Source organism: Canis lupus, chromosome 33, assembly GCF_048164855.1.
Source record: "Canis lupus baileyi chromosome 33, mCanLup2.hap1, whole genome shotgun sequence".
Taxonomy (NCBI): domain Eukaryota; kingdom Metazoa; phylum Chordata; class Mammalia; order Carnivora; family Canidae; genus Canis; species Canis lupus.
Genome location: NC_132870.1, coordinates 24,924,219 through 24,951,938, shown reverse-complemented (window position 1 = coordinate 24,951,938; position 27,720 = coordinate 24,924,219). Strand labels below are relative to the sequence as shown.

Below are 27,720 nucleotides of genomic sequence, written 5' to 3'. Positions count from 1 at the left end.
TCTTTATGCTATTACTATGGTATATTACATTAGCTGATTTTCAGATTGACCTTGAATTTCTGAAATAATTTCTGCTTTTCCATCATGGATAATACTTTCTGTATGCCACTATTTATTTCAGAAAGGAATTTTTTATTTATTTATTTATTTATTTATTTATTTATTTATTTATTTATTTAAGATTTATTTACTTATGATAGACATAGAGAGAGAGAGAGGCAGAGACACAGGAGGAGGGAGAAGCAGGCTCCATGCCGGAAGCCCGACGTGGGACTCGATCCCTGGATTCCAGGATTGTGCCCTGGGCCAAAGGCAGGCACTAAACCGCTGAACCAGCCAGGGATCCTCTCAGAAAGGAATTTGATATTCTCATTAGACAAAGTTGAGGGGAATTAATTCCTAGAATATGCAAAAAATTTTTAAACTCTCCAAGTGTAACATTGAATATTTCCATTGAATCATTGAATCATTGAGCATTAGAGGGCCTTATTGAAGTTGCATAAAAAAATCTCATTACTCTCTATATAGAAAATTGTTTCAGATGGAGAGATTTAGAAGAGAAATAATCAGTATGTCCTACCTGGATGGGATAGGTTTGTGTTGAAGAGCTAGGGACAATATCAAAAGATATTTTTTCAAAAAAAAAAAAAAAAAAGATATTTTTTCAATCCTTAGAATTTTGGCATAAACTTATTTTTCTTTTAATGCCAATCACAAGTTCTAAGAACTGAGTTAAATTGTTTTTGCCTCAAGCGTACCACTTTAGCTGTTTTTTGCTTTTGTTTTTTTTTTTTGCTTTTGTTTTTATCCTAGGTGTTAATTTCATTTTATTCAACACAGTTTGAGATGTTTTAGATTGTCTAGAGTGCCTGACATTATCTTCATCTCTTTGTACACACTGTTATTTAATGCTATTTTAACTTCATAATCATACTCTATATTATGCTTATTATTCCCATTTATCAAAGTTGAGAAAACTATTGCTTTAAAAATTGTAAACATGCTGAAATTTCTATTTGTAAATAATTATTCACTCCATCCAAATATTCCACAGCCATAGAAGTATTCAAATATTCAACTGTCCAAATGTTCAATAACCATTTGCAGTCACTATTCAACTGTAATGTCAACTACTATAGGTATTTTGTTAGGTGCTATGGAACACAGAGAAAAATAAATGGGTAAAAAATCAATCAATCAATATTTCCAATGAGCTAAAATCAAAATATGAGCATAATGCTGTTGGAGCACTGAGAAGGTTGAAAACTAACTCCAGACAGAGAGAAGTGAAGGAATCCAAAGTGATCATTCTTTAATCTGAGTGAAAACTCAAGGATACTTGGAAGTTAAGCAGGCATAGAATTTTAGAATAAGGTATAAGCAAGAGATGAATTATCACAGTAAAGAAGCTACCATATGAGAAATATGAAATTATTAAAGGCCATGTGAGCTGGACAATTTCTATTTCAGTTCAGATCTACCCTCTACTTATTCCACTGTTTTTTCTGTCCCCTCCCCACCAGGCCATTTCTGTGGACTAAATGCATCTATAGAGTCCCTTGCTCTCTGGCCTCTTCTTGGCCTTGCCTAGGGGGAGACACTTGGAAGAGATGGGAGAAAGAGAGGAGAGCAAGTTTGGGTTGTATCTACCACTCCTTCCATTCAGGATTGCTGTGAATTGACTAAGCCCTCAACAGTATCCGTATTTCTTGTCAAGTGCTCTTCCCCCAAGGGTTCATCTCCTCACTTTAGATTATAGTAGCATCCTTTCATCCTTCAGACCTGGCCAGGGGGGACACCCATTCCTAGTCCTAGGAATGTTCATTTCAAGTTGATTTCCTTTAACACCTTTGTAAAATGGAGTTTGTTAAATGGCTTATCTATTTAATTTTGTAAATGGCCCCTTTATTAAACTCTCTTCAGTTTTCCCACTCCAGTGTGCAATCTCTTTTCCCTGGAGCTCTGACTGACACAATGGAGTAAATTTGAGCATAAAGTAAGATATTTAGTGACACTGTAGTAAAGATTGTGCAGCACTGCAGTTAATTCTGTCGAAAGTGAAGAAACAGTGAAATAATTTAGAAAGATAACTTTAAAGACATTGTGAAGAAAGCGAAGAAAGAGTAGCATCAGGAAAATTCATTATGATAATGTTCCAATAGTCCAAGAATTGAGATTTGGAAGGGACAATAGAACAGATTTGGTGATGTCAGAAGTTGAACTGATAAGGTTTATGATTGTGCAAAGAAAATGAGAAAAATAAAGGGGTTCAGAGTAACTCATATGTATATATGAATGATATTTACAATGATTCATACTCAAAAAAGTATTCATTTTCCAAAAGTGAAAAGGCTATTAATGAAGCATGAACATATTTTCATATGAGTAGTACTATTCATGCTTTTTTCTGAAGCCATTGACACTGTAAAAGAGTAGATATAACATTGTTTCTCTTCATTCTAATAATACTCTTAATGTTGCCCATTAGTTAAGAAAAATGTCTGCCAAAACTATTGACTTATAGTACCAATTATAATATGTAACTTTACTTAACCACATGCATATAAAAGCTATATAAAAAGGGAAGCCAAATAATTTTAAGGCAACACTGATAGAGAGGAAGTGAATTTTGGCTCAATACCATTTAATATATGAGTCATACATGTAGTACTCTGAAAATTATACAAAGTAATAAGTTATTTCACTCAATTGTCCCAACAATCTTCTTCCTGTTATAATTCTCTGATAAGGGACTGGAATTATAATTAATTTTCAGACAAACTCTCTCTGATTAAAATTAGAATCTCAAAGTTGCGTGGGAGACTACTTTTACATATTTCAACAATTTGCCTTACATTTATAATCCTTTAATTCATTCAGTAAATGGTGATTCATTCTATTTCTGATTCCTGAGTGCCTTAACAAAGGAGAGAAAGAAGAAAAAAGACTTATTACCACTGGAGACAATCTATTGTCCCCTAGAGACTTGTGATTCATCTATGTCCAAGAAGTGTAGTTTGAGTTTTACCTCCTATCATGATCTCAAACTACTCTATCTATTCTATAGCTCTTCATACATTTGACTAAAGCTAGCAAGTGTCCTGAGTCTTCTCTGCTAAAGAAATTTCAGTACCTTTGTTCATTGATTATAATTTTACATGTCTATTGCTCCCGCCTGGGAATTTCTTTAGCTCTTATTCTAACTCCTCCACTTTGGGGCAGCCTTTTGAATTCTCTTTTTATCTAAAAACTCTTTTCCTTATAAAACAAAATAAAACTGGATGCATATCTGTTTGTATTGCCCCAAAAAGAGGCTTTGTGTATGCATTTTAGGAAGCATGTTATAGTATAAATAGAATATCATGTATAGTTATACACAATTAGGTATATAGTGTTTTGTATTATCTCTATGAAACACTGAATACTAAAAATATTTATAGGTCAATTTCAACTTCAAATACATTTAAATGAAGGGATTGCTTCCAGGAAAATAATCTGCCAGAGTTCAAAAGTATTTTCAAGGGGAATTAGTTTCTTAATATCTGATTGATAACATAAAGGTGACTGTGAAAGCAGCACTTTCGAAGTGATGTATAGAAGTGGTTATGTATGTTCCCATTAACTTTTAAAATTTATTTATTTATTCATGATAGAGAGAGAGAGAGAGAGAGAGGCAGAGACACAGGCAAAGGGAGATGTAGGCTCCATGCAAGGAGCCTGATGTGGGACTCAATTCCGGAACACCAGGATCACACCCAGGGCCAAAGGCAGGTGCTAAATCGCTGAGCCACCCAGGGATCCCTTCCATTAATCTTCTAAGACAATATAGAGATGACACAAGATGTAAGTTAGTTGGACTCTGAAAAAATGATTAAGAGTTTTATAGTATCTCATGGATGAAATAATCTATTATATTCTGATTTTTGAATTATATCATCAGAGATAGTATAAATAACATAAAATAATCTTTTATTTTATAAATAAGTTTTATATTGTCAATACAGAAAGCCACTTCTAGGGATCCCTAGGTGGCTCAGCAGTTGAGTGTCTGCCTTCTCCCAGGGTGTGATCCTGGAGTCCCAGGATGGAGTCCCACACTGGGTTCCCTGCAGGGAGCCTGCTTCTCCCCCTATGTCTCTGCCTTTCCCTCTCTGTGTCTCTCATGAATAAATAAATAAAATCTTTAAAAAAAAAAAAAGAAAAAGAAAACCACTTCTAAATTCATATTTGAAATTCTGACAAGAAATTGTTTTATGTCATACTTAATGAGGTAGCTTTTTGTTATAACTCATTTTATAATTACTATAAATAGAATTTAAAGATTAAATGATTTACATATAAAGCTCTTAGAAGAGTGTCTGGTAGAGGTGTTGGCAATTATTGCTTTTATTGTCAAAAAAGAAAATCTAAATATATATTGAATATATAATATCAGTGAAGTCATGAGTAATAAATACCTCCATCTCCAGCTTCATTTGACACCTCTGCTTTCCCCTCCTCTGTACTATAGCGAAGCTGGCTTTTTTATTTCCTCAGATGCCTCATGGTTTCTCCAACCTCAGGACTTGTTATTCTGCTTTCTCTTCCAATCCCACCTTCATTCTAATTAACTCCTATTTATCATTCTAAATTGATGTTGCTTCCTCAGGAAAGCCATGACTATTAATATATCTCTACCATCATTTCAACCTAGGTCAAATTACCTGTTGTATGCTTTATAATTACTAGTACATGTCTTTATAGCATCCTGGTGTACACAATGGAGACAATTTATTTTGCAGACCTCCCAAAGGATTAAACTAGACTGACTAGTCTATTGACAGTACAGGGAACTGGGCTAAAGTTCTCAAAGCATTGTAAATGACAGGGTCACCCATGGTACATGTAGAGTTTTTTTTTTTTTAATTGCATAATATAAAGTGAGTATAACAAAGAAGAAAAGTCAGGTTTAGAATCATAGGATGAAGACTAGTGGTATATTCTCTCCTCCCCTAAACTCCTAAAATTTTGAAATCTGAAATTCTTTATATAATTGGATTTGTTGTGGAAATCATATGACAGTACAATTTCACTCCAGGTTCACAATGGGTGAGATAAATGTTTCTGACATGGTTTCAAGAACAGAAACAGAGGGTACCAAGTAGGTCAGATTGGATATCACTTAGAAATCATGGGGGAGGATGCTGAACGTGTGCAGGCCATTACAATAAAGCTCCAAGGAAAGTTTAACTAAATATCCTTGAGTCAATGTTTCCCAAGCAACATTTAGGTAATTTCTGAAGTATTTTGTGACTATTTGAATAATGTATTTCTTCTATGTAAGACTCTGAACTCCACAAGAGTAGGAACTATATCTATTTCACTTACCAATATGGCCAGAAAATGTAATACAATCTTGGAAAAAAGCATTCAAGAAATAATTGAAAACAAATAGTTGATACTAGATTAATAAATGAGTAGACAAACCTAATTGTCAAATTTAAATTGAATGTGTATACATTGAAAGTCAAGTACTTTTTCTATTCAGAAACTTTATTTTTTAAATACAGTCTCCCTCAAATGCCTGTTTATAAATTTTACTCATACAAAACAAAAACTTGAGTAAACAAGTGATTTGTTTCTTGCTTGATAATATTTTGAAGTTCCTATTATATGTGTACATATATTTGAATATATGTATATATGTTTGTTTTAATAAATACTTGTTCCCTTAAAAAGTCACTAAGACAATATTTATAATAAATTAATTGGCTCACTCTTGCTTCTTTAAAACACTTATGAAAAAGCACAAAATAAAATTTGTCTACAAAATGCAGTTTCATAAAAGATTATATTTCTCTCTAGTGATTTTTCAAAGCAGAAAATGCCTTAGCACCAAAGGCCTGAAGTTGAAATTTTATGGGTCATGAACAGCTGTTATAACTAATTATTTTACACAGACAATAGCCAGACAGCATATTATATTTGGGCTTTAGAGACTAAAACATTGTCTACCGTGGCCAGAAGCAAATTGGAAAACAGCAAAATCCATGTCTTTTCAGGCAAATATTTTTTGCATTGTTGATATAATCAAGTACCATCTGCAGAGTGTACTCTGTATTCATACTAAAGCTTTAAAATGCAAAGAGGCTCATAAAGATCCAGAAACAGAGCTTAATAAAAATGTTCACAAAAGGAAGAATTATACCAGATATCAAGAACAATTGCAAAATGGAAAAGGCTTACTTATTGAAAAAATTATGTCAAAATATTCTATTTTAGACATCAAAGGACCAGAAAAGACCCTTAAATTATATCAGAAAAATATAAGTGGTAAAGGAATGTGAATCTTATAGTAGAATGAAAAGGGAAATTGATAAAAGATGGCATTAAAAATATGAGCTTTCAATGGGTGCTTCTGAGAATTTCAGACTAATGGATAATGAAAAAGTGATTTTAAACTTGTTTAAGTGATTATGCTAATTGGAAGAGTGAAGAATCCAGTCTTAACTATTGCATACAAAATGACCATACCAAGGAAACTAATGTATTTATGAATCTGTTTAGTGAGAAAAGAATGGTAGTGAGAAGCCCAGCCTAGGAACAGCTAACCTTTGATCACATAAAAAGTATGCATTTCTTTAAAGGAGAAATAAAGTACTGACAATCATTTGAATGATACTGTGTCTCAGATTGGATCATTTCTTCTCAGGGTCCCAGTGATATTCATATGGATGAGCCTTAAAGATCCAGGGTTTTTTTCATGCCTACTTTTGAGCAAATTATTATGGAGACAGTCACAGAATAGGAAATGTTGATGCCACAATGAATCCCTAATTACCAATTTCAAATTGGTCTTGTCAGCAGTGCCTGGAACTCAGCCTACTTCTTAGGCCAACTGGCTCTCCCTTTATACAGTGTTTCAGCATTTCTTATTTTCCTCAAACCGTTAACAGAATTCAACCTTCCACTAACACCCTACTCCAGGCAGCAATCTTCTTATCCAAACCAAAACAATAGCCAGGTTACTTCTTCCCCTGCTTCCATTCTTTTTCCTCCTTCAGTTCCTTTTCTGTACTAAAATCTGATTATTCTTCTCTGACTAATCATCTTGATTACTTGCCATAGGACAAAAAAACAATCTGCTCTGCAACTCCATCTTAAACCACTTCCCCTTTCACTTTCCATGTTCCTATTACAGTAGTGTTTACTCAAGTGCCCAATGCTTCCCCCATCCTTACCCATTGCTTTGGTTTCCTGGGGCTGTTGTAACAAAGTACCACAACCTGAGAGTTCAAAACAACAGAACCTCACTGTCTTAACAGTCTGGAAGCTAGAAGTCTGAAATCAGGGTTTGGCAGAGGCCACGCTCCCTCAGAAACTTGTAAGGAAATCCATCCTTGCCTCCTCCTAGCTTTTTGTGGTTTGCAGGTAGTCTTTGGCATTGCTTGGCTTTTAGGTGCATCATTCAATTCTCTATCTTCATATAGCCTTCTCCATATGTTTCCCTCTGTTCCCAAATTTCTCCTTTAAATCAGTCATATTGGATTAGGGCCCACCCTAATAACCTCATTTTGACTCAGTTGCCTTTATAAAAAGTTGATTTCCAACTAAGACACATTCTGTATCTCTTTAAAAAAGATACAACATATCTTTTTTAGAGAGACACAACTCAACCAATAAAAACCCATTAACACAGGATTTTTTCACATATCTTTTGTTCTTCCAGAAATCTTCCTGGTAATTCCTTTTCTTCTGCCGCCTTGCATAGTCACCTTTACAAATTTCAACTCAGAATTTTCTTAGGGAAGACTGAATCACATTCCAAATATGTTTTTCTCAGTAAATGCATTCACATGTCTATATATTGCTTGCCTTTGTAACACTGTCATATTTGTAATTTTATATTTATTTTACATTATTTGGTTAGTCTAGACTATGAGCTCTGTGAAGGTCATTTCTCCTCAGTGTTGTATCACTATAAGTGTCTGGAATATCACAGTAGGCATTCAACAAATGTTTGGTTGAATGAATAATGGATCAGACCAGAAATGACAAAAATGTCAAATTGAAGTTCCTAAATTTCTATTTTCACTAAAGTGTTAGTTAATGAGAACATAAACTGTTTGTTTTCATATAATTCATATGAAACAATACCTGTCAGGAAATAATTTCTGTAATATAGAGTAATTTACCAAAAAAAATCAATAAGCAACTTGCATCTTATTTTGAATTATATGTGCTAGAGTAACTGTGTAGGACTCTAACTCTGCTCATGTCACTCAAATTCTCTTTTTTAGTCTCAAAAAATAAACTGTTTAAACATCGATATTGCATTCATACACTTCTGAGGCAAGCAGAAAAGCAAAAAATTATTAGAGTTGAAGAATATTCAGTTCAGTACAACAAAATTTATTGATAAGTGTTGTGCTTGGCTGTAGAAATGCCCATTAAGCAACAAGTCAATATAATGAGAGAAATGCTGTGGTGAATCATAATCAGCAGCAGTGTAAACAGAAGTGCCCAACTACAATTATTGCCTTTCTGTGCTTGACTTTTGTCTTTAATATTGAACATGAACACTTTTGGATTCTGAGGCATAATGTGGTTCTTTGGATGGCATCTACCATATATATTTTTCTTTCTCTTTCACAATTCCTTACATGAACAGTCATATTCAAAGCCATAGTCTGTAAATATATGGACTTTGAAGACTGGCAGGACTGGTTTAGAATTCTAGCTTTTACCATCTGAGGTCATTTTGAACAATTTACTTAATGTCTTTAAGCTTCAGTTTTCTATCAAATAGAGATAATAATAAAAAAAACAAATAGAGATAATATTATTCGGTTGATTAGATTGTTCTGGATATTAAATATATGTAATGTATATAATAAATTGCCTGCTCATTGTTAGCAATCAGTACATGCTGCTAGTTCTCACCAACATAAGCACAAGAGGTACATTTTAAACAATTTTCAGTTTCAAATATATGCATTTTATTTTCATTGTGTGGTTCACTTTATTTTCTGAAACTATGGTACTGTTTTTATGATTTTTTTCATACTTAACATTCACTTTTATCTATTAGCTGTCATACATAATAATGAGGATGTTTCCTTTAAGTAAATCTCAACTGAAGTTAATATTATTAGTGGTATATAAATAAGTTCCAAAATATCTATTAAAGGTCCAATTTTGTCTAATATTCATAAAGCAAAGAGCAATAAGCAAGTTAATAAATTATCCTTATCCTGAGATATTTATTCTTAAGATTAAAATGTTTTGTGCTTGAGTAACACTCATTCTTTGATTAAATTGTTGCCTTTGAAAATTTTTCATAAATCAAAATACATTTGAGAAACACAAAATGGTCAACAGTAAAATATTTAAATAATGTTTTATTGATAGAAATGCAGAAATACAATTGATTTTATGTATAATTTGTAATTAATTTTCTGCTCTATTAGCCAGAGTTTGGTAATTAAGTATGTTATTCAATTTAAAACTGTAAATTGATTCACTATTTTACCAAGTGAATAAACTTGACTTTTGTTAGCATATTCAGAGAGTTTCCAATTTCCCAAAAAGTTGCACTCAAAAAATCATATATGTGTTTTTCAGAGTCTCAAATATATTTTCCTATAACTATTATGTTATACGTAGTTACATAGACAGTATGAATATTTTCATGATAAACCATGACTTCAATTTAGAGGTAACAGCAAGACATAGCCTCAGTCAAGCTTGACTTATTCATTATTATTTGAGTCCTGAACTTGTCTCTTGAAGGTTTTAAGTGAAGTTGATGATATACTTTATAGGGGGCTCCTCATCTTTGTCAATCATAGCCATATTAGTTCTCTAGAATTTTCTTCTGAACAGTTAAACATATAGAAGAAAAATGGTAGTTTTGAGGTGTAGAACTCATTTTTAAACACTGACTACACACTTTACCAATTCCATTCAGCAGACATTTATGAATTCTAATAATGTGCTAGGCACAGTACCAAATAATTGATACCTTTCACTTACATTATTTCTATTGATCTCGACTTTACCCCTACAAGGCGGATGTTCTTATTTCTATTTTTAAAATAATGAAGTTGAGGTTTAAAAATATTAAATAAGTGACAAAAGAGGATTTGAACTTCAGTCTGCCTGATTCCTAAGACTCTGCCATGATTATCATTCTATGCTGCCTCTATGAGCAAAATCCTCATTAACTTGCTTACCAGAGAGATAACTCCCTTGAAACTCCATCTTTCACTTTGCTAGCAAGAGAGACAACAAAATGGTTTTGTTTGTTTTTATATAGGTATATGGCCATTATTGATCCCTTGAAGCCCAGACTGTCTGCCACAGCAACCAAGATGGTCATCGGAAGTATTTGGATTCTAGCATTCCTACTTGCCTTCCCTCAGTGTCTTTACTCCAAAATTAAAGTCATGCCAGGCCGTACCCTTTGCTATGTGCAATGGCCAGAAGGTCCCAAACAACATTTCACGTAAGTTAATTCTCTATTATGGCTGTTAATTCAATTTAATGAACAGTTGAGGGACTACAGATTGGGAGCAACAATTAAGCAAATAAGATAAACATTTCTGTGAAGGGTTCACACATTACTTGGGGAAAGAGACACATTAAAATACCACAATACATGGGGCACCTGGTTGGCTCAGTCAGTAGAGCAACTGTTTGAATTTTTTAAAATATTTATATTTGTTTAGGACAGAGAGAGAGAGGGAGAGAGCAGGGGGAGTGGCAGAGGGAGATGGAGAGGGAGACAGAGAGAGAGAGAGAGAAAGAAAGAAAGAGAGAGAGAATCCCAAGCAGACATCACACTGACCGCAGAACCCAACATGGGGCTCAATCCCAGGACCCTGAGATCATGACTTGAGTCAAAGCCAAGAGTCAGCAGCTTTTTTTTTTTTTTATTGGAGTTCAATTTGCCAACATATAGCATAACACCCAGTGCTTATCCTGCCAAGTGCCCCCCTCAGTGCCATCACTCAGTCTCCCCAAGAGTCAGCAGCTTAACTGACTGAGCCACCTGAGCGCCCGTTTGCATTTTTTACTGCAATTATTTAAATCTTAATCCAATAAAATCTTATGTAGTGTCCTACTTTTCCCTTTCACAATAACAAATGATACAAATATAACGGTTACCTTTTAAAGTAGCTGTTTTAACAAACTGGTCTATACCAAATGTCCAGATTTTTTAAATTTTAAGTTTTTATTTTAATTCCAGTTGGTTAACATGCAGTGTAATATTAGTTTCAGGTGTACAATATGTGATTGAACACTTCTATATACCACCTGGTGCTCATCATAAGTGCCCTCCTTAATCCCCATCACCTATTTCACCCCTCCCCCCTACCCACCTCCCCTCTGGGAAGTATCAGTTTGTTCCCTGTAGCTAACAGTCTGTTTCTTAATTTGTTTCTCTCTTTTTTCTTTCGCCCATTTGTTTCTTAAATTCCACATACGAGTGGAATCACATGGTATTTTTCTTTCTCAGATTGCCCAGAGTCCAGATTTTTAAAGAAAAATATTAGGGAGTATTTATCGAAGGAAAAGCAGGCAGCGGTCATTACACTGAGTGCTGTTATTCTATCCGATATTAATAAATCTTAGCTGTATAAGAAAACAAAAGTAATCATGGTAACAAAATGAAATTACTGGTTGACAGAATTGCTTCCCATTACTGTAATTCAATACCAAATAACCTATCAGGAAATGGGAAGGCAAGGAGGTAAAAGATTCCCTTTACAAAGAAACAGATATTGAGAAGCCTAGTGTACCAAATTCTTTAATTACTACTTTAAAGCCTTCCTAAGACAATAGAAGCTACACAAAACTTTATACAAATTCTAATTGCATGGTTGTATTATCAGTTGCCTTCCTATTCCTCCCCAACTGCATCCTTATAATTTTGACTGAAAGCTATGAAGTCCTAGAATTTAGTTTGTTAATCCTGACACTGATGTGACTAAACATCTGAATGTTATTTACCAAATCAACAATGCAACTGAATGTGTCATGACATTGAAAAAAAATGTGTGTGTCCTTACCTGATTTTTAAAATTACAGTCATATAGCTTAGAGATCCAAAGTGCCTTAGAATAGCTATTACATTTTTTATCTGGATAAAAAACACAATTTATTTCAAATATGGCTGGTGTTGCAGGGATACATAGAATAATTTTATGTGTGAAAAAATATCTGTAATTTGATTCATTTATTCTGTTTGACATCTTTCTCTCTGATAATAAATTTAATTAGGTTAATTCAATAATTTCCAAGCAGAGAAATGGCATTCATCCTGAATCTCTAGGCAAGGAGAGTATGGGTAGTTTAAATTAGCAATGCATTGCAGCTATAGTTTTTATATATGAATCAAAGATTGACAAAAATCAACTTGTAGCCATGACTGTAGTAGACAATAACACCATATCTTGATGGATTTGTGAAATGATGACTTAGAGAAAATGTGGAAATAATCTTTGGAATTGTCAATTATTATTTAAAAGGAGATGATTTCAAAGTTCACATATTGCATCTCAATATGCTCTTTGGCATGTGTTTTTTTTTATTATTTCTTGCAGTTACCATATTATTGTCATTATACTGGTATACTGCTTCCCATTGCTCATCATGGGCGTCACATACACCATTGTTGGAATTACTCTTTGGGGAGGAGAGATCCCAGGAGATACCTGTGACAAGTATCATGAGCAGCTAAAGGCTAAAAGAAAGGTACTGTTCCATATAATTTTACATAACATTTGTGCAAGTGGCCCATCAGAGAGGGCGAAAACTTAACTATGGCATTTTAATATGATTTAATGCTTTACTCCTATTTTTGTGTTGTTTTCTTTCTATCAATATTTTAGTTTCTTTCTGTCTTCTATAAGCATTGTCTATGTACAATATCAGTCTGGAATATTCACTTTCTTAAAACCAGACTTTTATTATGTTTTGCAGAATACTCTCAATTAGTCCACCTGAAACTTCTGAAATTTCACTTTAAGTCCCAGTGATTATACTTCTGTCTGTAGCTATCTTTGTCCTTTATTGAACAGAATGCCTCTGATGTCCTCTAATCTTCCAACAGCTTCTTTTATCCCAGAATCTCTCCTAGCCTGTGTTATAATTTCCTAATATCCATCTACCTATCTCTCTCCTTCCACCCACACCTCGCCTCCTCCCTCATCCCCATCTGGTTTCTTTCTTTTTTTTTTTTTTTTTTTTTAAGATTTTATTTATTTATCCATGAGAGACACACAGAGAGAGGCAGAGACATAGGCAAAGGGAGAAGCAGGCTCCATGCAGGGAGCCCAATGTGGAACTGGATCCCGGGACTCCAGGAACACGCCCTGAGCCAAAGGCAGATGCTCAACCACTGAGCCACCCATGCATTTCCCTCCATCTGGTTTCTACCCAGCCATCATATATGTCTGATTAAGAGATAAGAGCTGCTCTAATACTCTTCTATGACTTATTGGGTGGCAAGGAAAAGCTTATTTTTTAACAATTTGCATTAAACAAAAAGCCTCTAAAATTATTATATTGACATTTTACTAGAACTACTTTTTCATTAAGATTTTTTTCTATCATCATGTGACTCAGTAAGTGAGATTTTTTAAAAAATTTGTGGAGTTAAAAAGAATCCTAGAATTATCTATTCCATCTTCACTCTCCAGTTCAAATCAGAGAGGTTTTCCCAGAGATAAAAGTCATACTGGCTATGCCAATTATTATTTATTCCATTTATGATTCATTTATTTATGTAGAACTACTACCTACTACATGGACACTTCCCTTAAAAAACACTCAACAATTTAAATACCACTTACCTACAAACACTCACTTAACAAAGATCAATCATGTTATAAAATCTAATGTAGCAAATTGATTCCATTTTAGTACTGTTATGTTTTTCCTCTGTTATTGATAAATAATGGAAGATAAGACTTCAGTTCAGTCCACATTTTATCATAGTCTCTAGTATTTGAAAACAAAAAGTAAGCATGAAATTTTACACACTAATTTAGTCATTTCAGCTTATAATATGGATAACTGGATTTATTTCTCTTTCAAAGAAACTTACCTTAGGAATGAAGTGCACAAACAATCGAACTATGCCTTTAGCACCAAAAACAAACAAAAAAAATCGCCTAAAACTAGCAAAATGCCAATAACACATCTTAAATGAACATTTCTCTTTATACTTTGTAGTGTCAGTCCTCATTTTCCAACATCTTGCTCATATTGCAGGATGCTTTTGGGGATAATATTTTTTATAGCTATATTTTAGGTGTCATCACATTAAATAACTGATAGGTATTTCAGAATAATGTCTGTTTCTGTACTACCCATTTAGTTTCCCATCTTTTACTTCTTTCTTTTGGGTTAGGCATCTTTTTTTTTTTTTTTTTAACATTTTTTCCTTGCTAGCTCCTAAACAACTTAAAATAAGCCAAGTAATTGTTAATGAAGTTCTCTTTTTCTCATATTCATATACTATTGTCTAGCAAGACATGAAGTGAGTATTCCTGTTTTATTTTTGACAAGGCAAATCTCTGTGTCCTGGGACCCAGGAGACTTTTTGATTTAAGTCCCAGAGGGAAGAAAACCAAGAGGGAATATTTTTGTCTTTGCCCTTATATAACTGATGAGAGTAAGGCAGAAATGTTTACTTTTTGTTTCTTTACTCTATAATTTCAAAGTATAAAGTACAATTCAAACTGAGAGAGTCACTCTTCTAGAACATTTCAGAAAGGTAAGACACTTAAAAGTTCCAGTCCTTATTTCTGTCATATTGTGTTCTGGGCTAAAATAAGCCAAAACGACATCCATGCCATTGACTTCTCATAATAAATCACCTTGCCCTTGGATTTCTTTCTCAGACATGTATTGGAATGATTATCAGTATCTCAGGAGTAACACTCATTTTGTCTAAAAAGTTAAATTTCAAAATAGAGCTAGGTTTTCTCTTAATTTCTTTATTTGTATCTAAAATTAAAATAATGTCTTATATGGTCTGGAACTCAATTATTTATCTAGTAATCATATTTTTATATATTTTAGTATGACAAATTAAGTCAAAGATGTAAATCCTACTCTGCATGAGCACTTTAATTATATGTTTGCTATCTTCTAGAGAATTATCTTTGATAATACAGATTGGACTTCAGAGATTAAATGAGAGGGTATCAGTTATGACAGTACAAATTCATCATGACTATGGGGAAAAACAACTCCACTATGGGGAAAAACCACTCTGAGCCAGCCTCCTAGTAATAAAAGAGTAGTGGAGCTGCCTAAATACATGAACAAGAATAAATGAAAGCTTAAGAAATTTAGGCAAACACTGAGGTCTTTGCAACCATTGAGAAGCCTTGCTTCCATCTCTCTTTTTCCCACAATATGCAGTAATTGTTTTCATTTAAAGCATTGTAGATTAAATTCTCTGAAGAACAGCAAGTAAAATAAATTACTATGTCTATGTTATAATGAATTTAGAAACCTAAAAATTAAACTAATATGAAACTTTCACATAATTGAGGATTAACTTCTCTACTCAATCTTTACATATGACCTGCCTAAGTATATATATATATAGTTTGAAAATACTACCAGTACAATGGAATATTACTCAGCTATTAGAAATTACAAATACCCACCATTTGCTTCAACGTGGATGGAACTGGAGGGTATTATGGTGAGTGAAGTAAGTCAGTCGGAGAAGGACAAACATTATATGTTCTCATTCATTTGGGGAATATAAATAATAGTGAAAGGGAAAATAAGGGAAGGGAGAAGAAATGTGTGGGAAATATCAGAAAGGGAGACAGAACGTAAAGACTGCTAACTCTGGGAAACGAACTAGGGGTGGTAGAAGGGGAGGAGGGCGGGGGGTGGGAGTGAATGGGTGACGGGCACTGGGTGTTATTCTGTATGTTAGTAAATTGAACACCAATAAAAAAAAATAAAAAAAAAATAAAATAAAATAAAATAAAATAAAATAAAAAAAAAGAAAATACTACCAGTACTTCTAGCCAACACCAGGTAAAAACAACAACAACAACAACAAAAACAAACAAAAACAACCACTAAATATAGTCTTGAAAAATAAGTTAATACCTCCAGAAATATTTCCTCATCATTAAAATTGGAGTGTTGAAACTGAAAATCAGTATTAAAAATCAAGGGCTCGAAGCAGCTCACTAAACTCTAGGAGGTAGTAGGTAGGATTGTCCAACATTTGAGTCAGATGTATAGAACTAGGCTTCCAAAAAAAGGTTAGCAATCACATTAATAAATTCTTATATAAATGTATTTTACAACTTTGTGTACCTAATAGCACAATCAGGTATCCTTAATTTATGGTAAATGTTCTAGATTTTAAAATATTCTATGTCACATACCCATTGGCTTTCAATACAATTCTATTTAAATATACATACTAAAATAATAATGTACCTTTAATATAATAAAGTGGTTAACTTAGAATCCAGGCACTTAAATACGACTGTTTTCAAAGAGTGTCAAAATATAAAGTTTCAATTAATATCACACAATCCCCAGAGCTTTGGCTCTCGTTAATCATAATTTTAGTCCCACATCAGGCTCCCCGTGGGGAACCTGTTTCTCCCTCTGCATATGTCTCTGCCTCTCTCTCTCTATATATATATCTCTCATGAATAAATAAATAAAATACTAAAAATATATATACTTTTACAAATTTTTAAGAGAATGCTTTTTAAACATTATCCTGTCTGCAAAGCTTGCTATACTAACACTTGCACACCAGTGTGAGAATAATTTAGTATCTAGAAGAAAAACCTGATTCTGGTCTACTTTATTCTACTTACTGGTATATATAGTCACAGATTTTGACTACCTGTGGCTGGAATGCTGTGTATGAAAGGAATCTACTTGTAGGCATAACAATTATACAACAAAATTTGATACTATCTCCTTATGTTGGCATTGTAAAAAGTCAGATTTTTTAATATCTAGTGGTCAACTTACAAACTAATTTAAAATACATTCGCAGTTTTAAAAATTTATTCTAGAATGACAGATATGATCAGAACATTAATTTCATGTATCCCTTGCTTACTGCTATTCTGGATTAAAATCAAATACAGTATAAGGAGAAAATGAGTATGGAGTGTTAGCATCTCATATTTAGGATATTTTTGTAAAAGAAATAAAATATGTTCTTTGACTTTTTTTTCATTCTTGTCAATATTGTTCAATTTCTTTGTATCTAGAAGTAAGAAAACTAAAGTTACTGCCTCATAAGCCATTGTAATGCTTATTTAAGTTAGGATTTTATATGCAACTAAATCTACAGAGCTATAGTTTTAACTCATTCATTTTGGAAAGAATTTGGAAGAGTTACTATCCATCTCTCCCACTTAGTATTCTTATAAATTTATTACTTTCTTGGCAATGTGGGTGAAAAAAAAGTAGTGACCTTCTTTTATAAATGATATTAAATTCTTGACAATGACAAGATATATCCCAAAATATATGTGTGAGTCTGCTGGAATTTTGGAGTAATCATGTAGAACATAAATTCCAGAAGACCAGTGATTTTCAAGATGGAAAGAAAATAAATTATACCTATTAATAGATATATGAGTTGGACATAAAACATAGCTTAGTACTTCAAATAATTGTAACTATTGAATGCATCAATAGGAAAAATAAATAGTGACTAGATAGAAATGAAAACAATGATAGGAAATATATTATATCAACTTCAATTCATTCATCAAAGGTTATTTATTAAAAGTTCCTATTATGGAAAGACCACTGACTAAGTTTGCTGATATCAGAAAAAAATGCTGTCTTGTAATATTCTTACAAATCAGGTAAAGAAAAATGGCCTTGTTGCAAATTGCACTAATATTTATTGAATTTGGATGTTCCATGTGTGCTGATGAAGAGGATATAAGTCTAAACAGAGGCTTTAAGGTGGCATGTCAGAGCTCTGTCCTCAGTACTAGCTCATTCAAACTTGATCAATATCAGGAATATCAACTCTTTGACGATGAAAAAAATAAGTCTACAGATAGAGACAGAATATTAGATGACTGAATTAAGAACTAAGAAAGAAAAAAAAAAAAGAACTAAGAAAGACAAAACCATAGGGCCATGTACATGATGTATGGTCTTGATCCCATGGCTGACCAGAAAGAGCAGGGTATTGGATGTCAATTATCTCTATTCTCTTTTTCTCTAAATTTATCTATGTATTTATTTATTTGGAGAAAGAGAGAGAGAGCAAGGGGAGAGAGATTCTCAAGCAGACTCTGAATGCAGAGCCTGACCTGGGGTTTGATCTCATGACCCTGAGATCATGACCTGAGCTTAAATCAAGAATCAGGTTCTTTTTAACCAACTGAGCCACCCAGCTGCCCCATCAATGATCTCTATTCTAGTTACTGCCCTATCAAAGTATGATCTTAAACATATCTCTTTAACTTTCATAGGCCCTGTGTACTGAAGGCTGCAGGTTTGAAAAATGACCTTTTGGAATTAAAATTCTGTGGTTCTAATGCCCAGCATCATGACTTTTATGTAGCAGATGCTTAATTCCTAATTCTTCTTGAGCCATTTTCTACCTTTTTCAATATGGAGAACCTAAAACTAAATGCAGAACTCAGGTCTAGTTATTTATATCTGACTCTCACTTTACTCCTTTTAATAAATCAATGCTTTGTATTCAAGACAGCTATAAATTTTATCAGGACTTATAGTTGAGATAAACTACATTAAGGATAAAATCCATTTCCACATGGCCTAGAGTTGCTTGTTTATTTCTATGCATTAATTTACAAAAAATATAAATGGAAAATTTCCTGTGAGTACATTTAACCAAAGTAACAACAATAGCTCAACTACATGGGGAAAAAGTGTAACTTTCAATTTTTCAGATTTAGCCTATAAGCCTCTCATTCTTAGAAAATATCCATTATAACAAGGTGAGTCAATAATTTAATAGCACATTTCCCTCTCTTGTGTTTTAAAATTTACATTACATTTTATTCTATTAATCTGATTTTTTCCTAGCAATTGTCTTCCTTTACCTACTGAGCTATATAGCAAATAAAGTAACACAATATGTGCATATTTTTCTAAAAGAGAGCTCGTTGTGCAATGTCAGCGGTGGCAAACACTTAGATTAATTGAGAATCTACTGAAGTGTTGGCTTTGTGAATAAACTAGAAGTTTTGTGTCTGACTTTTTCCCATGACCAATTGTTTTATCTTTATGGACTTCATTTTTTTGCAATAAAAAAAACTTAATGTTATCTATATGATGTAGACTTTAAATATTGATACATTATGTAAATGTACAAGCGAGTGTATAATTCAGAGTGATTTTCCTATCTCTGTAGCCCTCCCTCATTTGTATGCCTCCATGACATATTTCCACTTATTTCCATGCATCTTCCTCAATAATTTCCATAATAATATTATTCATATTATTAATCATAAAACCATATATCCCTTTAAAATTATCTATTTTAAGAAACACATATACCTTCTCATGTATTACTTCCTTCAAAATGTATATACTATCATCCAGGTATAAAACCAGTATTTTAGTAGTAAATTTCCTAGGGAAATGAAAATCAAGAACTATAAAATATCTTTTTAAATTTTTTGCTGTATTGCAAAATGTCTCTTCCATAAAGAAAAATAAACATGGTGAGCACTTTAATGTAGAAGTTCATGATAATTTATCAACTATTTTTCATTCATTTATTTTTAAAACAGTTTGTGGGGTTTTTTTGTTGTTTTTGTTTTTGTTTTTAATTTAAGTGAAGCTTGGTTTATTGCTTAAAGGTAAAGGACAAAGGTGGGAGGGAGGATGGCTGGTCCCCACCCACTATGTGCTGGGGCCCAGGGCCTGGCCTCTCTTGCCCATCTTCACCTTCCCTGTTCCCTCCTTCAGTGTCTCCCAACAAAGCCCCCACGTGTCATTTGTTTGCTGGAACTTGTTCTTATCCCAGAAAGGGGAAGGAAGTAAGGTAGTAAGGTAGTAGGTAGGTAGGTGCCTCTAGAGGCAGAGAGACACCAGAAGTCAGCTGATGGGGTGGGTGGGGATGGTGCAGAGAGCCTTTCTTATATTTGCCTTGGGGGTGGTCCCAGGCCCTAAGAGGGACTCCCAGGAAGTCTAAATCAGAGGTTGGACTCATTAAGGCAGGGTTAGGAGGATTATTGGGGTGGCTTGCGGGAAATAGTGCTGCTGAAAAGCCAAAGCCATGGTCTTGCCCCCTCCCCAGATGGAGAGCAGACAGATTTTTAAATGCAAATGAAAATTTAATTCCTTTTTCACCACGAAGTATTGGGAAAGGGAGTTGTAGCGGTGCTGCAGAACAACTGGGTGAGGATGACCAGGGTGGTATCATGGAGGAAGGAAGGTGACAGGGAAGGATGAGAACTCAGCCAGTGACTCAGGCACCCACATCTATGCACAAGCAAACAGCTGCAAGTCATGTCCTCAGACACACCCTTACTCCTGCTGCGCCGAGTCAGACTTGCGTGTATGGGAAAACAAACACAGGCCTCTGAACAAGATCTTCCTGTGGGCAAAGGACTCAAAATCATCGCCAGGTGCCCCATAGCCTGCACACAGCCCCCTACAGGTGCGTTAGTACACACATACAGGATGACACACAGTCTTACTTGAACATGCCCACACATGCATACACACTGACTCTCAGTCACACAAGCCCAGACCTCTGAAGAGCTGCGCAAGGACAGGCCCATGCCCAGAGTGCACAGACACACCCCTCTGCCCTTCTACAGTGGCACTGAGCACAGGCCCTTCCCCAGCCCCTGGGGCAGTAAAGAAATATACAGCTTAAAAAGATGAATTACAAATTATACTCTCACCATTTGGATCCTGTGTGGAGAGGGAATGTGAAATTTAAGTCATTTCTTTTGGGAGAGACTTGTTTTGGAAGCTCCTCCCAGCCCCTTTCTCCCCCACACTGTAAAATGTTGGGATTGTGGGTCACAAAAAGAAGTGGGTTTTTTATTTGAAATTTTTTTTTAGATTTTATTTATTCATGAGAGAAAGAGAGAGAGAGAGAAAGAGGCAGAGACACAGGCAGAGGGAGAAGCAGGCTCCATGCAGGGAACCCGACGTGGGACTCGATCCCAGGTCCCCAGGATCATGCCCTGGGCTGAAGGCGGTGCTAAACCGCTGAGCCACCTGGGCTGCCCTAGTTGAATTTTTTTTTAACATTCCTCATAAATGTAAATTTGTACTATTTAACTGACTATTCTTGGTGTAAAATCTTATCATGTGTATAAAAATAAAAAAGATCCCAAATACTCAAAGAAAAAAAAAATCAATGAGCATCATTAGAACATATCTGCTTTTCTTTTTTTATTTTGGAAATTATATACATATTTTAATCCATTGGGATAAGATGAAAATTTATATGATTGGGTCTTTAAAAACCTCGATGTCTTCAAGGAAAAGAATGAAGATCAAAACAAAATCAAAAGAGTACCCGAAATTTATGATAGATAGGAATAATATTACCTTGATATACTTCTAACTGCACTTGATCTTAGCCAAAAGGCCGAGAAGCGATGAAATACTTGTATTTCTTTCTGGCATGCCAGTAGCACTCAAGAAGAGGAAATGTTTACTCCTTTTGAAATGATAGCACTTTTTTTAAAATTATTTACTTATTTATTTATTTATTCATGATAAACATAGAGAAAGAGAGAGAGAGAGAGGCAGAGGGAGAAGCAGGTTCCACGCAGGGAGCCCGACGCGGGACTCAATCCCAGGACTCCAGGATCATGCCCTGAGCCAAAGGCAGGTGCCAAACCGCCGAGCCACCCAGGGATCCCCAAAATGATAGCACTTTTGAAGACAATGTCTGCAGCCCCTAAGTGCTTGGAAATCACTTGAAAATATTTCTCTATGGATTACCCATTAATAGTTCTTATTCTGCAATCACAAGTGCAGAGAATATTGGGACCAGGTTCAGAAATCATAGATTTCTCATGGGAAAGTTAAGCTTAGCATATGAAATCTATAACAAGTGCTATAAAATCAACACACAGGAATCTGTTGCATTTCTATACACTGATTAAAAAAACTATCAGAAATGAGAAATAAACAATAAACAAAACAATCCCATTTACAATTGTATCAAAAAATAAGAAAATACCTAGGAATAAATTTAACCAAGGAAGTGAAAGACCTGTAGGCTGATTATAAGACACTGATAAAAGAAAGTGAAGACAACACAAATAAATGGAAAGATACTCCATGCTCATGGATTGGAAAAACTAATATGCCAAAATGTCCATACTACCCAAAGCAATCTACAGATTCAATGCAATTCCTATCAAAATTTCAATAACATTTTTTAACATAAATAGGACAAACAATCCTAAAATGTGTAGGAACCACCAAAAAAATGCAAATAGTCAAAGCAATCTTTAGGAAGAAAAATCTAGCTGGAGGTATTAACTTCCTGATTTCAAACTATATTACAAAGCTATAGTAATAAAACAGACAGTATAGGCAATAAATATTGAATACTCCAAAAAGTGCCTAGCACATAGAACTGTTCTTAGTAAATGGTACCTTTAGGTACTTCATTGTAAATATAGATGCCAGTACTGTAGAGATCAGAAAGGATACTGTGGTAGTGAAGTAAAGAGGTATAAAATTGGCTATTTATCTTTTAAAACAAATATTGACTGACAATTCTGTTTGTGCTCTTAATTCCCTTCACTTATGTCATCCATCCCTCCACCTACCTACATTGACTTCCTTCCACAGATATATTAATTCTCACAATATCTGTGTGAATTTTTCTTGCTTTACAGAAAAAATGAAACTGAGTCCCAAACTTATAAAATTAATAAGTGGCAGAACTTGGACTTGAATCCTAGACAGAAGTTTTTAGGACTGTGTTCTTTTAGAAAACTATTTAGTCCAAAGAACCAGGTTTCAGAATGATACTCTATGTCTGAGTATTATTTGTATTATACAAGGTGCATTCTTATATATTTTCTGTACTGACCTTCATAATTCCCCTGGGGAAGTAGACCTGGTGGAAGGTGTTTTCTTCCATTTAACAAATCAGGAAATTGAAGATCCAGGAAGGTGAAAGTTGCCCAAACTTAGAGAGTTGGTAAGACAGTTGGCAGCCTATTCAGAAGGAATGCAAGATGACCATTCCTTCCATTACATTCAATTCTTTTACATTAAATCCCTAGACAATACTTTGCACATTAAAATTTTCCTCCTGACAATTCTGTTATGCATTCTGACATACTCTAGAATAATGCTGTCCAACAGACGTTTCTGCAGTGGTGGAAATGTTCTATATCTGTCCAATGTGTCATTAGCCACATGTACCCAAGTGAATGGACACCAAGTACAGCTACTATAACAAGAAGCAAAAATTATTTTATTATTTTATTTTATTTTATTTATATAAATTGCAATTTAAATCACCACGTCTGGGTACTGACTATCATATTTTTATATTAGAACAATAAACCAACTAGTTCTTTCAACCAGTGTTTATTCTCATTTACTATGATAATATAGAAGAATTGAAGAAAATTAGTAGAATTAGTAATTCTACCATTAGGTTCTTACAAAAATTAAGATTCTCTTAACATTTTGCTCATTGAATTCTCGTATTTGAAATATCATTTCTCTGTTCTTGATTCTTATTATGTGTCATGTGTATTTCAACTATATTGTGTCACATATATACTTATTTTTGCTACAAGTTTCTTAAGCCATAAGTAAAGATTTATTTGTAAGAAAAGGGCCATCATGACTTCCTTGCATTTCTGAAATCATGCCTAACATAAACACATGTAACATATTTGTGCATTGTTAATGGGAAAAAAAAAAACATGAACTGTGAAGTCAGATAGGCTGCTTCAATTCCTGTATTGTCTGCTACTCATTCTCTGACCCTTAATCTCTCACCCTCCATTTCTTATTTATGAAATACCAAAATACTATGTCTTTTCTTGAAACTTTTTGATGAGAGCTAATCAAGATAATGTATGTATTATAGTATCTGGTACCTAATGCTCATAAATATGCAATTCCGGTCTGCACTTATTTTCATCTATTCATGAGACAAAAATAAACCTAATTATGATCACTAATAAAAAGAATAATGTTTATGATAGCTTTATAAAATCAACAAGCATTCATTGTGCTTGTTATGTACCAGGCACTTGTTCAGGTGCTTTAAATAGATTAGCCAACTGAATTCAGACAACCACATGAGGAATTTTACAGATGAAGAAGCAGCTAATAGTTGGGTTAAGGAATTGCCTAGTCTCCTGAATGATAAAGTCAAGATTTGAACCCAGCAAATCTGATTCTACAAAACATGTTCTTTTTCTTTCAGACTTATTTGAGAGAGAGCGAGTGAGCACAAGTGAGAATGGGGGGAGGAGGAGAGGGGCAGGGGGGAGAGTGAATCTCATGCAGACTCCCTGCTGAGTGTGGAGCCTGATGCAGGGCTTGATCTCAAGACCCTGAGATCATGACCTGAGCAGAAATCAAGAGTCAAATACATAACTGACTGAGCCACCCAGGCACCCCTAGAGGATGTGTTCTTATTCTCTCTATTATACTGATCATTTCCATACTTTGCTCAAGGCGGGGGGAGTAAATAAGATAAAGTAATTCTTCACTTATTTCAATTTGTTTAATTACTGGCAGTACAATTTAATTATATTATTGTATTATTTATTGACATACTCTGAGTTAAAAGGCTTTTGAAGATTAAACTAACCAAAATACATAACATGGTTTTTAAGGAATAATTATTTCACAGTACCAACAGTCAACTTAAAAATTAATTCTTAGAAAACAATCCATCAGTAAACTAAGACTGCATGCAGTCACCAAATTGAAGAGGCATCTATTTTAGATATGCAAAAAATGTACACTAAAAATGTGTTGCTAATCATTAAAAGTTATAAATCAGCTCAATATATAGTATTTTTTGTATATTTGGCTTAGATCAATTGTTAATATTCTAAAGCTCCTTTTGATATATACTGAATAAAAACAACACCCCCCAAGTTCCCCTTAGTTAATATAACACCCTAAAGAATGCTGATATTGTTTTGCAACAACTAAAACAATTTCTCAATAATGATATTACCATTGCCAACTAGCATTAGACAGGTATAAATACAACTATTATATTTGGAGGAAATCTAGATATGTAAAGTCAAATAAGCACATTTTCTGTATGCCAGAGAGGGAGCTGAAGAGAGAAGAAGAGAGGGAGTGAGGAGGGAGAGAAAACCAAGTAGAGTGATACACATGATACAAAACAGAAGAAATGAAACATTTTCTAATATAGTGAAGGGAAAACTGGGACTCAGGATGACTGAGTGCTAGACCTGCTATATTTCATCATTCTCTTATTTAAATCATCACTTTTCTCTGGATTCATTGTCTTATTTGTAAAAATAAGAAGATTGAGATATATCACCTGTAAGTTCTATTCCAACTATAAATACCTGTGACTAAGATTCATAAAATCTTTATTCAACATCTAGTATATACCAGGCATTGTGCACAAGTGATTTTATTTCACCTTAAAAGAGGATATATTTCAGGTCAGAGATATTAGTGGTCTAAGCTCACTGAAAATTTTCTAATGGATTCTCTGCAGTTGATTCTGCTTACATACCAAAGTTTTCCCTCGATTCTCTGACCCCACTCAAGCAATCAAAGTTACACATAATTATATTGTTGTCTGAAAGTGATGTATCATGCAGATAGATGGATAGAAAGACCCACACTTAAGGTCAGTTAAGCATCGAGTCCCCTCCATTCAAAAATAAAATCTATCCTTCTTTTAATTTGTAGCGCTTCAGTCCCTACATTTCTTCTCTGTGATCTCAGCCATCCCTCCACTTCCATCTCTACCCTGACCCCTATCTAGTTGGGGGAAAGAAAAAGTATGTGCTTTGATGTATGTTTAGGCAAGTGTTTCATGGGGCAGAAAACAGGAAGGAAAATCACAGGAAATATTAATACTTAGAGTATCAACTTATGCTTATAGTTCAAGGTCATGTCATTTATATGCAGTAGTTCTGTGTCCATTACTTATATAATATGTATTCATATAAAATTTACATGTCTTTATATGCACTGCAGCAGTGCACTAGATGGTGAGGCAAGGAAACAATCGAGCCTGCAACTAGCTCAGAATCTATGATGAAAAAGTTTTCCAATTCCATAACATTTATAACACACAATCTCTACATTATTTTACTTTACACTCACAACAATGCTCTTGGAGCAACAGGAAAGGTTTTTATCTTACTTTAGAGATACATAAGCAAGAAGTCAAAGTTAGTGAAGGTAGAGGTGAAGTAGAAAGAGATCAATGTGAAAAACTTAAAATAATCATCAGAATTTGGTGACTGATTAGATATGAAGACAGAGAGAGGAAATTAAAAGTTTTATTTAAAGACTCAATTACTGAGAAAATTAAGATGCTAGTGACAAGAAACATGAAGCCTGTGAGCAAATCCAGCAATTTGGAGTGAAGATGAATTCACTTTTAGGAGAATCCAGCAAGGTGGAAACGGTCTGCATACAGCTGGAGGTGTGTTCCAGCAGAGGGAACACTTACTTGTGCTAAGGAAGATGACAACTCATGTTACAACTGTGGAAAATGTTTCACACTCCTGGAATCTAAGAGCATGGTGGTCAATCAATCTATTCTGTACTGTGATTAGAAATTTTCATAAGAACATTCTCTGCCACCCTCTGTAGGACATAATTATGAATATAGGTGCAACCCCTTCCATGTATCATGAGCACAAATTTCTCTGTTCATGTCTCTTTTTCCTTCCTCCCATTCTCCACACCACCAACCACCTGAAGCCCAAGTTAGAGGAGCAGAGAAAAATATTTTTGCCAGAAGAGTCTGCTTCTATTTATATTTATTCCATTATTTCTACTTTATTATTTTCAACTCTGTTAAATATCTTTCGATCTGCAGAAAATTCCACTGATAGCATTGTTACTCTTTACTAGAGGTAACCAATTAATAACAGCCTAGTAAAATATTCTTTGAAACAGGTGAATAGCTAACTGACACTTTATGCAGCTATTTTTGTGCTCTCAAAAGTGAAAGTGAATAAATATCTTCTTCTATGCCTGTTTGCATCATAGTCATACAGCCTGTATTACTATCAATGATAATGTAGTAGTAGTCTTCAGCTTGAGATTATCTGATGTGACTGGGTAAAAGTCAAAATCATGAAAGGGGAGAACAATTCTGGAATTTAGACTTCCTGAGTTCTACCCTGGTCCTCTGCCCCTTGTCCCAGCATGCACGGGAAAGATTTTAGGCTAAGTCTGTGGAATAAAGTGAATGTCTTCAAGACTATATTAATATTTTCAGTGCTAAAAAATGAAGTCTACTGATCTATTGCTGAATGAGTTAAACTGTCCTTGAAAAGTTTCTATATTTCATTAAATAAAAATATTCTTAGCCCTGTCACAGGTAATATATAGGACTCTCTCTATTGTACAGATTCTTGATAAAGTATTCCATTAAGCTAAGAAGTCTAGTCAGTAAAACGAGTTTATATGCATGCATATAATACTCATTACATAATTCCAAATTCCTGTAACATAAAATTATGCTGGAAAAAAGTCTCCTTTCTT

The 27,720-nt window shown here is 34.1% G+C and overlaps 1 protein-coding gene and 1 pseudogene across 1 annotated transcript in view; one reads left to right on the top strand and one right to left on the bottom strand.

Moving 5' to 3' along the window:
• Window positions 1-27,720, top strand: part of TACR3 (tachykinin receptor 3) — an 81,245-nt gene that overhangs the window by 21,234 nt on the left and 32,291 nt on the right. The window contains exons 2-3 of the mRNA XM_072810046.1: window positions 10,298-10,486; window positions 12,588-12,738. Coding sequence (XP_072666147.1) covers window positions 10,298-10,486; window positions 12,588-12,738 — 340 coding nt within the window. The remainder of the gene's footprint in view (window positions 1-10,297; window positions 10,487-12,587; window positions 12,739-27,720) is intronic.
• LOC140624043 (U2 spliceosomal RNA) lies at window positions 21,469-21,613 on the bottom strand (annotated as a pseudogene).